This window comes from Lepidochelys kempii, chromosome 28 (genome assembly GCF_965140285.1).
Source record: "Lepidochelys kempii isolate rLepKem1 chromosome 28, rLepKem1.hap1, whole genome shotgun sequence".
In the NCBI taxonomy this organism is placed as follows: domain Eukaryota; kingdom Metazoa; phylum Chordata; order Testudines; family Cheloniidae; genus Lepidochelys; species Lepidochelys kempii.
The window spans coordinates 273,327-285,514 of record NC_136407.1 but is presented as its reverse complement, the minus strand read 5'-3'; the positions used below and the strand labels follow the sequence as shown (position 1 = coordinate 285,514).

Sequence of the window (12,188 nt, the reverse complement as noted above, 5' to 3'; positions counted from 1 at the left end):
GGGGGGGGGATCGCTGATCTAACCTGGATCAGAGACTCCCGTTAATAATACCGTGGGCTTGGCCCGGCCCGGGACAGCAAAGCCAAAGCAGGGGGTGGAGGGACACCCTGCACGTGACTGCCCCAAGGGAGGGAGGCGGGATCCCTGCTCCTGACCTCCCGGGGGGAGAATGCACTGGGCGGGGGGAGCAGCTATGGACAGGGAGGTGCAACCTAGCCCCGGGGGGGGAGTTAGTGTGTAGTGCGGGGGGGGAGGGGATCCAGCGGTGGGATGGGGGGGGCAGATGGGCTCTGGCGCTAGTGCGGGGGGGGGACACACTCTTGTTGCAGGCGACTTTATAAATATATCTCCGTTTATGAGACTCTATATTGCACGTCACTCGTGTCGAGGCATCACTAGAGGGGCGGGGCGGGGGGGCTCTAGGCCCAGCTTCTAGGTGGTTTTTTTTTTTGCGGGGGGAGGGGAGAGCTGAGCCCTGTACAAGGGTTTCCATCAGCCATGGCGACCCCTCGAGGGATCCGGCAGCCTGTGGGAGGGTCTGTCAACCGGTGCAGGGTGCTGTTGTCATGTCAACGGTTGCTAGGCTCCCTCAACCGTCGCTGGGCTCCATCACCGTGCCCACCATCACTGGGCCCCGTCGCCATGTCAACCGTCGCTGGGCTCCATCACCATGCCCACCATCACTGGGCCCCGTCGCCATGTCAACGGTTGCTAGGCTCCCTCCTCCATCCCTGGGCTGTCGCCGGACCCCTCGCCACGCCGACGGTGGCTCAGCTCCACTGACCGTCGCAAGGGCTTGCCAAGCATGTGGGGGGGGGGCACGTCTCCTAGGGGAGTCCCTCTAGCGGGCCAGGAAGGGGGTGGGGGGCGGGGGGGGCGACCAAGGCTCAGAAAGTGCGTCTGCGGGACCAGGAAGTGGGCGGGCAGGGGGGCGGGTCTCGCTCCCCCTAGATATCGGCCTCCAGCAGGTACTGCTCGGTGTAGCCCTTGGCCAGCTCCAGCCGCAGGCCGGCCCGGCAGAACTCGGCCAGCTCCCCCAGAGGCTGGGCTCCAGGAAGAGCTGGCACATGACGCAGCCCCGCAGGGCCGGCAGGCGGGCCCGGAGATGGTGCAGCAGCTGGCTCTTGAGGTGGGCGGGCTGGCGGCCGAAGGCGTCAATGTTGAGGTAGACCCAGTCCTCGCCCAGCGGGATGGGGAAGGGCTGGGTGCAGAGCGAGGCGGCCGTGGGCCGGGCCTTGCAATCCACCACCCAGTGCAGCTGCTTCTGCTGCAGCAGGGCCAGGTTGGGCTCGCTGGGCCGGTAGGGCTGCCAGTCCTGGATGATGGTGCGGCCGGGCAGGACCTCGCTCTGGAAGGCCGGGCTCAGCACCAGGGCCCGCACCTCGCCCGGCTCCAGGGCCTCCGTGGGCAGCGGCTGGAAGCCGCCCGCCCGCAGCTGGGCCACCGCCGTGTCCAGCCGGGCCAGCAGCTCCGCCGCGTTGAACCGCACCAGCAGGATGCCCTGGAGGGGGAGAGGCGCAGGTAAGCTGGCCGGGGGACAGGGGGAGCTCCCCATGGGCTGGCTCAGGGGGGCGGGGAATGGGGCACGGGCCCTGTCCCCTCCAGGACAGAGAACCCAGGAGTCCTGGCTCCTCCCCTGCCCCCGCCTGCCCCCCTGGCTGCTGCTCCATTTCATGACACGACTGATTTCCACTAATTGAACTAACCGTCCCATTCCCCCCCCCCCTGCCGCGCCCGCCAGGCACCGCTCAGCTGGCTCGCATGGCTGGGGAAAGTGGGTCAGCAGCCACGACCTTCCCGGGAGCCAGATACCAGGGTGATGGCCAGACTGACCCGAGGCAGAGAGGCCTGGCAGCCCAGAGCCGACCCATCCGCCGCCGAGCGCAGCCAAATCTGCCAGAGACCCCCCGCCCCGGGCAGCAGAGATCCCCCCATCTCCACCCCCAGGCAGGGGCTTCTGGACCCCCACAGCTCGCCCTGCTCTGCGGGAATTAGACAGCACTGCTGCAGTGGGTTCCCACTGGGCTCTGCAGCCCTGAGCCCTCTGGGGGTCCTTCCCCCATCACCCCCCCTTCCCCCATCACCTCCCAGGCGTCCCAAGGTGGGCCCAGAGCCTAGTGCAGCAGGCCCACCACAGGACCCTCACGAGAGGGTGGCTGGGCTGGGGGCGAATGCGTTGGGCTAGGAGTCGGGGCCCCTGGGATCTGTGCCCGGGTCTGGGGCCCCTGGGATCTGTGCCCGGGTCTGGGGCCCCTGGGATCTGTGCCTTGTGTCACAAAGTGGGAATGTTCTTAATATGTTCTCTGGATACTGTGCGAGTGCCTCAGTTTCCCCTAGGCAATTCTTAAGTCTCTAGGTGGGGAGATCGGGGGTGGGCGTGATTGTGTCAGAGCCCTAGAGGGCCAGTGGGATGGTGTCTGCACAGAGAATGGCCGACACCCTGTCTCCTGGGGACTGATGGCCTGGGCCCCTCCCTTGCAAGGTGCAAGTTGAAGGGGTTGGAGAACAAAGAGATCAGGTGGCCTCCTGGCCCCAGAAAGAGACAAAGGCGAGGAGGAGCTGGAGGGAGTTTCAGGTTTGGGGCTGGCTGGGGAAACAGAGGGACGCCCCCTGCCCCCCAGCATGGACTCGGCTGAGGGGTCCTGTTCTCTGCACCTACAAGCTCTGTGTTAGACCCTGTTCCTGTCGTCTAATAAACCTTCTGTTTTACTGGCTGGCCAAGAGTCACGGTGAATCGCAGGAAGTGTGGAGGGGTGCAGGGCCCTGACCTCCCCACGCTCCGTGACACCTGGGAGCCTGGTTCTGTGCCAGGTTCTGGGGCCCCTGGGTTCTTTTCCTGGTTCTAGGACTCCTGGGTTCTTTTCCCAGCTCTGTGTGACCTCTGGCAAGTGACAGCAAGGCTCTGGGCCTCAGTTTCCCCATCAGTGGGGAGGATGTTTCTTCACCTAGTCAGCCGGTCTCCCGCTGTGTGGGGGTTTGTGGTGCCCCGATCTCAGTCCCCCGCTACCCGCCCCCAGGGCACTACCGTAATTCACTTAATATCCCCTCCTCCTGCGTCTACCTGCTTGGTGATCAGACGGTATTTCTTGAAGTCCTTGGGGCCCAGCTTGTCGTCCCGCGTCAGCCGCGACACCTTGACGCCGGGGTGCTGTTGCTTGACCAGCTCGGTGCAGAAGCGCTGCAGGACGCCGGCCACGCCCTTGCCCCGCTCCCAGGGGGCCACACGCAGCCCCTCCACGAGCACCGTCTCTCCGGCGTCCACCACGCAGACCGACTGCAGCCCGATCTGGGGAGGAAAGCGGGGGGGGGCAGGGGGTTAGCACCGGCCGGGCGGGAACCCACCCACCGCTGGCGCTAACGAGGGCGGGGGGAAGCGGGTTAGCACCGGCTGGAGCGTGGGCAGGGCGGGAACGGACCCACTGCTGGAATTAGTGAATTAATTATTTCAGCTGTGTATTAATTTCCTTGTGTAAAAAAATAAAAAAAAACTTATTTAAAATGTCATTTGACTTTAATACCCCATCTTTTTAAGGCCTAAAACTTATGTATTCTCTCTTCAAACACTGAAATGAAACATAGCCGGGCAGAATCCAGGAGCCTCTCCCAAACGCTTGGCATTAAAGGTGGCTCCCCTATAAAGAGAGAATCGGGGGGAAACCTCACACCGGGGAGGTGACGCTTTATGGACAGGGCCTGGCTGATCAGCCTACGGGATTTCGGGCCAGCAGCTCTCAGCCTTTCCCGACAGCTGTGCCCCTTCCAGGGGTCTGATTTGTCTTGCCTACCCCCAAGCTTCACCTCACTTAAAAACGACATGCTTACAAACATCGGACACCAAAACACAGATGTGTCACAGCGCGGTGTTCGTGACAAATTGCCTTTACCCTGTAATTACAAAATAAATCAGCTGGAATATAAATATTGTACTCACCGCTCGGGGTGTCGTCCGCAGAGCAGCAGAAACCAGGCCTTGCCTGTGTGAAACCTGACTTCGCGAAGGTTTCCTCTGTCGCCGTTGTAAAGCTAGGCGAATCGCTAGAGGAGTTGGCGGACCCCCTGGAAGCCCTCTGTGCACCCCAGGGGTACGCTTACCCCTGCTTGAGAACCGCTGATTGGCAAGCGAGGCCGGTGAGTAGGAACTCGCGCTCTGCTCACTGTCTCCTGGGCGAATTTGAAAACTTTGCTGGACAATGGCCGATGTAACTCGCGGCCTCCCAGCAAGACCTGCTTTATGCTGCTCTGCGTACGACACAATATTTATATTCCCAGCTGATTTACTCTGGAATTAGAAGGTAACAAGGAGGAAATCAGCCATTTTTCAGTCCTCGCTTCTGTATTTTGGTGCCTGGTGTTCGTAAGCACGTCGCTTTTCGGTGAGGGGCAACTGGGGGGTACGCAAGACAAATCCGACCCCTGAAAGGGGGACAGGGCCACTGGGCTAGAGCCACCCCGTGCGAACGCACCTTGCGTTGGAAAAAGACCAGCAGGCCAAACGGAAAAGCCGGTTCAAACTGATGATTTAAATCAATCCCCCCACCCGCCTTGCAGCCGGAGGGTCTATGCAGCGCCCGGCATGACAGGGGACCCTGACCTCGGGGGGGGGCAGGAGGGGTCTGTGTGGAACCTGCACAAGAGGGGCTGGGGGGAGGGGGTGAGTCATCCCTTAATTACAGCCTGATTAAGCCACATGCGGGGATGACTCATTCCTGCGCTAGGCTCCAGCCAATCCACCAGCCAGGGGCTGGGCTGGCGACGCCCGGGGCAGGTATAAAGGCCTCACAGGAGACTTGGCCCTGGGAGTCTCCCCTGCCTGCAGGGGGTACCAGGCCCATATCCTGCCCCAGGTCGGCTTGGCTCCCAGCCCAACCCTCCCTCCTGCTGCTGCCCCAACCGCTAGGCCTCCCACCCCAGAACCAGTTTCCGGCAGAGCCCTGATCTCACTCATAGGGTGGGCAGGGCCAGGCTTTTAGGCATTACCAGGTTATATGTGACCAGAAGATGAATTTCCCCCAGTCACAGGATTCAGCCATCTCTGGGGCGGGGCGGCGGGATACACAGGGACCCCTCGCCCGGCGCTGAGATGCAGCCACCTCTGGGGCGGGGCGGCGGGTGACACGGGGACCCCTTGCCTGGTGCTGAGATGCAGCCACCTCTGGGGCGGGGCGGCGGGTGACACGGGGACCCCTTGCCTGGTGCTGAGATGCAGCCACCTCTGGGGCGGGGTGGCAGGTGACACGGGGACCCCTCGCCCGGCGCTGAGATGCAGCCACCTCTGGGGCAGAGCAGCTGGTTATACAGGGACCCCTTGGCCCATGCTGAGATGCAGCCACCTCTGAGGTGTAGCATGGGGGTGTGGGGGTCTTTTTATCTGGTGGACCCCTGGAGTCATTACAAGTGGTTCCTGCACCCAGACCAGCCGGGCCCAGCTCGTCAGCTCAGGTTTCTCACAGTTGGGGGGCTGCCCTGGCTGGAGGCGAGACCCAAACCCAGGGCAGGGAGCAGGGTTCACAGGCGATGCGCCCACCTCTGGCTCTGACGCAGGCGTGATGCGGATCTATAACAGCCAGGGACACGGGTCGATCCCGCCGCAGCTCAAAGCAGGTCAGAGCGGGGAGCCCGCCGGGAGACGAGAAATGGGGCAGCGGGAGGGGCCGTGCTGGGGAAGGTGTGGGGGTGGGTCGCTGGGATGCAGACAGCCGGGGTGGGGGGGCTATTGCAAACCACACGGTGAGCGGGGATGGCAGAAATACAGACTTCACATGCAGCCACTTCTGAGTAGACAGTCGGGGCTATTTACACAGGGACCCCTCACCCAGCACTGCAATGCGGCCACCTCTGGGGCGGGGCGGCTGGTGACACAGGGACCCCTCGCTCGGCGCTGAGATGCGGCCACCTCTGGGGCGGGGCGGCTGGTGACACAGGGACCCCTCGCTCAGCACTGAGATGCGGCCACCTCTGGGGCAGGGCGGCTGGTGACACGGAGACCCCTCGCCTGGCTCTGAGATGCGGCCACCTCTGGGGCGAGGCAGCTGGTTACATGGGGACCCCTCGCCCGGCTCTGAGATGCGGCCACCTCTGGGGCGGGGCAGCTGGGGTCTTTTTACATGGGGGACGCCCCTAACCTGGCTCACTGAGCCCCAGGAGCAAGTAACCCTCAGGCCCAGGTGCTGCCCCCTGCAGGCACCGCCGGGTCCGACTTCCCACTCACCACGGCTCCGTTCTTCTTGGCCAGCACCACGGTGCGGTTGGGCTCACGGATCCAGGCGTGGTAGCGGCTGGGGAGATAATCCAGGCCCCCGTAGATGCCCTTCCTTCGACATGGCCAGGATCTCCTCAAACTCCTTCTCCGTTGCCACCACGAACTGCAGCTGGGGGTCGCTGCTCAGCCCTGGCTCCAACTTCATGCCTGGCTAGCGGGGCTGTGGGGAGAAAGCAAAGCCGTGAAACAGCCGCAGCTGGGGGGGGCCAGCCACGGATGCCCCACCCACCCCGCACTCACCAGTGCCGCTAACAGCCAGGTGAGTCTCTGAGATGCGGCTACCTCTGGGGCGGGGCGGCCGGTGACACGGGGACCCCTCGCCCGGCGCCGAGATGCAGCCACCTCTGGGGCGGGGCAGCCGGTGAGACGGGGACCCCTCGCCCGGTGCTGAGACGCGCCCACCTCTGGGGCGGGGCAGCAGGTGACCCCGGGATCCCTTGCCCGGCGCTGAGATGCAGTGAGAGGAAGTGAAGATTAATTTTGTGTCCAAGAGAGGTTTGATGGGGGACACACTGGGGTGGGGACTGAAGGGAAGCTGGGTGTGTGTCGTCAGCCACAGCTCCCCGTGTTGTCCCAGCCCTGGCCCCCCCCCCCAGCTCTGCCAGTGCCCCTCACTCCCGACCCACAGCCCTGGCCTCCCCCCTCGGAGCAGGCGTCTCCCCTGAGCGGACGTTGCCTGGGCAGGTTGGGGGTCTCTGGTTTCACCGCGCCGGGAGCTGGCCATGAATATTCAAGGGAACCCGAGGCGGCCTGCGGGGGGAGGCGGGTGTGCAGCTGCGCCATGTGAGACGGAAACGTCTGGCCCGGGAACCCGACCCACTGCCCCCCCTGAAATATTCATCCCCTAAGGAGGGACAGAGTCTTGGGGGGCAGGGCCCACGTCCATGCTGGTGCACCCCCTCCAGCCAGCCCCTCACCCCTGTATCCAGCCGTCCCCACCCCTGTCTCTGTTCTGCCCGGGCGGGGCCGGGGCCCAGCGCTGGTCCCTGCTCTACCCCAGGGTTCGTATGCCCTGGGGTGGCTGCAGACCCGGGGGAGGGGGGTAGGGGGGGTGTGACATGTGCGGGGCAGGGGCTGCTGCAGGGTCTCATTTCTGGGACCTCCCTCCCCCTATCCCCAGGGCTGGGGGGGACGGATGGGGGGGCTCACCCCCTCTCCCCATTGGTCCCCTTGTCATGGACAGACAGGTCGGGCCAGTTCCCCTCCCCCACCCTAGCCCGGGCCCACCCCCTGGCGTCTGGCGCCTGCGATCCCAGGGCTCCATGGAAAAACTCCTTCCCACCCAGCTCCCCTCACCCTCCCTGTCCCCCCTCAAACGCCCAGCCCCCAGCGAACACTCACAGAGCCCCTGTGCACCCCCCCGCCCCATAGACTCCCCTGGATCTGGGCCCACCGGTCTGGTTTGGGCTGGGGGGCGGATACGGAGGAGGCCAGGCCGGTGGGGCTGAACTGGGGTGGAAAGAAGGGGTACGAGGCTGGATGGGCCCAATCTGTACCCCTCTTCGCCTGGCCTGCCCCTTAGGGTCACATGGGGGGAGAGGCGAGCTGGGAAGATGCTGTGACCCCCCCCCTGCATCCCTGCCTGCCCCCCCGCCCCGCCCCCCCCCGCACCGTGCGGGAGGGGGTCGGTTTTGGAAGAGTCGGCGTTCGGCATCTCTCAGCGCCCAGCTGAAAACAGACCGGGTTAATCTGCTTGTGGGGGGGGGCATGAGGAGGAGGGGGATGCGTCAGGTCTTATTAATGCGGGGGGCCAGCCCCCCCAGCTCGAAAACCCCACCGGGGCGTATCTGGGGGGGGGGGCGGACAGAGCTGCCGGGCTTCCCCTGTGTCACGTCGCATTCGAACGGCTTCCGGGGTGACCGCGGCGTCCAGGCCGTGGCACGGGGACCCCCAGGCCTCGCTGCCGTGGGGCCAGGCATGTTCTGCCTTTTCTTGCCTTCGGTTAGGGCCGAGCTGGGGGCCCGCGGCCGCCCGACCTGGGCGGTAGCCACGCATTTGGGGTGATTGGCAGGATGGAGGCGTTTTCCCATCGGCTCTTTTACGTGTGATGAGGCCGGGCCCCCGAGCCAGGCGCTGTCCCCCATGTGGTGTTTGTCCCTGGGGGTCGGGGTCCCCGGGGGTCCCTGGGGGTCCCTGGGGCAGCTCCTGTAACCTGGCCTGGCGACGCTGGTCCGCTCGCATTCAATATTAAGGGGGTCGGGGCCCCTGCGAGAAGTCGACTGCAGCCCAGTGGGGCAGGTGCTGGCCAGGGCCGGTAGAAACCCTGGTTCAACCCTGAGGAGTGGGGGGTCCCTCCTGCTCCCCTTTAATTCACTGTTCCCAGGAGCCAGGCCAGGGGCTTAGCCACGCGCATGGGCAGTTGGAGGTCCGGGTGCACCCCAGCTCTGCCCGTAAGCAGGATTTGAATGGGGACCCCCCCGTCCACTCCTGTGACCCTGCTGGGGGGGGACCCCAGGTAGCACCCCGCTCTATCCCCTCTGTTAGGGGAGGCCCTGTGAATAGTTACGTCAAAGGGGCTGCTGCCAGGACAGAGCCAAGTGTAAACCAGGGTCTCCAGCCCGCCAAACGGCCGGAGCCAGGTTGGGGGCATGGCAGGGGCGCCGGAAACGGGGCCATGGGTGCCGACGTGGCTCTCGCGTGGCTCCCCGGGTCTGCTGCCCCCAGGCCCCTCGGCCCGGGGTCCCAGCCGGTCGGGGGGAAGGGGTGATGCTGCTCTTGCCGGACGGGAGCCCTTTGGCCAGGGCCCCAAATGGCCCCCCCCCCCCCGTGGTCCCCCTGGCCTGCCCCGGGCACACGGACGCCCCAGCCCAGCTGTCTCAGGTGCGGTGGCAGGCAGGGGATGAGGGGCCCGAATGGCTCCCAGCCGGCGCCAGGGAGAGCCCCGTGGGGCACCGGCCACCGGCGCTCTCTGCCCCTGTGGGTCTCTGTGCGGCGACCGGGCACCCACCACGGCTGAAACGTGATGGGGGAGAGAAAAGCTGCCCCACGGCTGCCCCTGGGGGCGGCCCACGCGCCTGAAGTCGGTCTCGTCAGCGGGTTACCCTTGGGTGCCCCACATGGGTCCGGGCTGGCCACTACTGTGGGGCAGCGAAGGGAGAGGGTGGGGGGAGAGGATTGCCTGCAGGGGAGGGGGATGGATGGGGGGCAGGGAGAGGGGGAGGGGGATAGTAGCAGAGCAGGGGACACTGGGTAACCTCAGATTGCATCAGGTCCCTCTGCCTAGCCCCCCCTCCCTGCCCAATTTGGGGGGCACAGGGAAAGTGCCCTGGTTCCGGGGGCGAGCTGGTCACGCCTGGGGCCCGAGAAGCAGCCAGGAGGGGCAGGAATGGGGGGGGGGGAAAGAGGCTGAAATGGGGAAGGAACAAGGCCAGCCCCCCCCCCGACCCCGGGGTTACATAATAAAGGTGGTGGGGAAAGGGAACGGGGGGGCACAGCCATAGGCTGGGGGGGATGGGGGGGGAGTCAGGGGGACAGGCTGATGGAGAGCGCAGGGACCCCGGGATCCGTCCCTGCGACCCTCCCCGGGGCACCTACCGTGCGCCCCCCGCTCCCCATGGCAGGGGCTCGGGGCGGGGGGGGGGTGACAATCTCCCCTCCCCCCCAGCCTTTGTCCCCAGGGGAAAACGGGGCGGGGGGGGAAGAGGGAGGATCGGGCCCCGCCCGCCCCCTCCCCGTCGAGGCCGGGCGCATCCTCAGGGACCCAGGTGTCCGGGTAATGGCGACGGCTCCCTGGTAACAATGGGGGAGGGGTCGCGAGCATCCCCCACACACACACCGGGGGTGCGGAGAGGGGGGGCAGCAGCCTGGTGGGGGGGTCTTAGCACGAAGTGGGGATGTACTAAAAGAGCCAGAGACACCCCCCTCCCTCAGCAGCCCCCCCAGAGACCCCCCTCCTGTTCAAAGCCACCCCCTCCCCTCAGCAGCCCCCCGAGACCCACTCCCCTTCAGAGACACCCCCTCCCCCAGCATCCCCCTGTAACCCCCAGAGACCCCCTCCCCCAGCAGCCCCCCTCTAATCCCCCCAGAGACCCCCCTTCTCCCAGAAACCCCCTCCCCACACATCCTCTCTTCAAACATCCCCCAATATCCCCTCCCCTCCCCGCTCTTTCCCTGCGCCGCCCCCTCCCCAATAAATCCCCCCCCAGGCCATGCCCTGACCCCTAAAGGTCACGGTGCCCCCCCCATGTGTGTGGGGGGGGTCCCTACCGGGAGCAGCCGGCGGCGGGTGGGTGGCTGGGGCCGGGCTGTGACGGTCCCTCTCCCCGCCAGCATCGCTCCGCGCGGCGCGGCTGCTATAAAGGGGGGCGCTAAGCCCCGCCCCCGACCGCCCCCCCAGGCTGGAGGGGACAAGGTGCGGGGGGGGGGGGGGCCGCTGGCATCACATGAGCCCGGCTAATCCCCCCCCACCCGCGTCTGTGCGTCATCAGCGGGAGAAAGTGACCTGAGAGGGGCGGGGGGGGCCACTGGGCTGCAATGGGGGCGGGGGGGGGAGCTCGGAGCCGGCCCACCCCCACACTTCCCCCGCGGGGGGGCTGTGCCCCATGCCCCCCCCATAGCACAGGGTCACAGACCCGACCCTGCACCTCAATCGCCCCGCACCCCCCAGCCATAGCATCCTCCCTGCCCACCCCCCCCCCCGCGGGGAGCTGTGCCCCATGCCCCCCCCATAGCACAGGGTCACAGACCCGCCCCCCCCGCACCCCAGCTGGCACCCTGGCCCCTCACAAGGGGGGGGGGCTGCGTCAGTGGGACCTGGCCGCTTTCCCCCTAAATACTTGCCCCCCCACAACTGTCATCCGCAGTTTCCCCCCCAGCTCAGACCTGGGCCTGCCCCCCAGCTCACGAGCCCCAGTCCTGAGCCTGTCGGTCCCCCACTTCCCCGCAACCCCCATCGCCTCCCTCCCGCCCCAGACCCAGACCACTTAACCCCACATGTATTCCCTTCCCCTACCATAAACCCCTTGGCCCCCTAAGTTCCCTGCCCCATAACCCCCAGCCTCTCCCTTCCCCCCCCAAGCTCCCTGCCCCGTAACCCCCTGACCCTCCCCTTCCCCCCTAAACTCCCTGCCCCGTAACCCCCTGACCCTCCCCTTCCCCCCTAAACTCCCTGCTCCGTACCCCCGCCCCTCCCCTTCCCCCCAAGCTCCCTGCCCCATACCCCCTTGCCCCTCCCCTTGCCCCCTAAGCTCCCTGCCCCGTACCCCCCTGACCCTCCCCTTCCCCCCCAAGCTCCCTGCCCCGTAACCCCTGCCCCTCCCCTTCCCCCCAAGCTCCCTGCCTGTACCCCCCTGCCCCATACCCCCCTAAACTCCCTGCCCCTCCCCTTCCCCCAAGCTCCCTGCCCCTTAACCCCCTGACCCTCCCCTTCCCCCCCAAGCTCCCTCTCCCATACCCACCTGCCCCTCCCCTTCCCCCCCAAGCTCCCTGCCCGTACCCCCTTCCCCTCCCCTTCCCCCCCTAAGCTCCCTGCCCGTACCCCCTTCCCCTCCCTTTCCCCCCAAGCTCCCTGCCCCTTAAGCCCCTGACCCTCCCCTTCCCCCCCAAGCTCCATGCCCTTACCCCCCTGCCCCATACCTCCCTGACCCTCCCCTTCCCCCCAAGCTCCCTGCCCCGTAACCCCCTGCCCCTCCCCTTCCCCCCAAGCTCCCTGCCCCGTAACCCCTGCCCCTCCCCTTCCCCCCAAGCTGCCTGCCTGTACCCCCCTGCCCCATACCCCCCTAAACTCCCTGCCCCTCCCCTTCCCCCCAAGCTCCCTGCCCCGTACCCCCCTGCCCCTCCCCTTCCCCCCAAGCTCCCTGCCCCGTAACCCCGACCCTCCCCTTCCCCCCAAGCTCCCTGCCTGTACCCCCCTGCCCCATACCCCCCTAAACTCCCTGCCCCTCCCCTTCCCCCCAAGCTGCCTGCCCCTTAACCCCCTGCCCCTCCCCTT

At 66.4% G+C, this 12,188-nt stretch overlaps 1 protein-coding gene across 1 annotated transcript; it reads right to left on the bottom strand.

The window, feature by feature from the left end:
- Window positions 1–863: 863 nt before the first annotated feature.
- Window positions 864–10,682, bottom strand: NAT16 (N-acetyltransferase 16 (putative)). The gene is given in 7 exon segments (XM_078850876.1): window positions 864–1,036; window positions 1,039–1,501; window positions 3,062–3,286; window positions 6,209–6,313; window positions 6,315–6,419; window positions 6,500–6,706; window positions 10,466–10,682. Coding segments are annotated over 5 exon segments (972 nt in total). The 5' UTR covers window positions 6,405–6,419; window positions 6,500–6,706; window positions 10,466–10,682; the 3' UTR covers window positions 864–947.
- Between the last annotated feature and the right edge of the window lie 1,506 nt (window positions 10,683–12,188).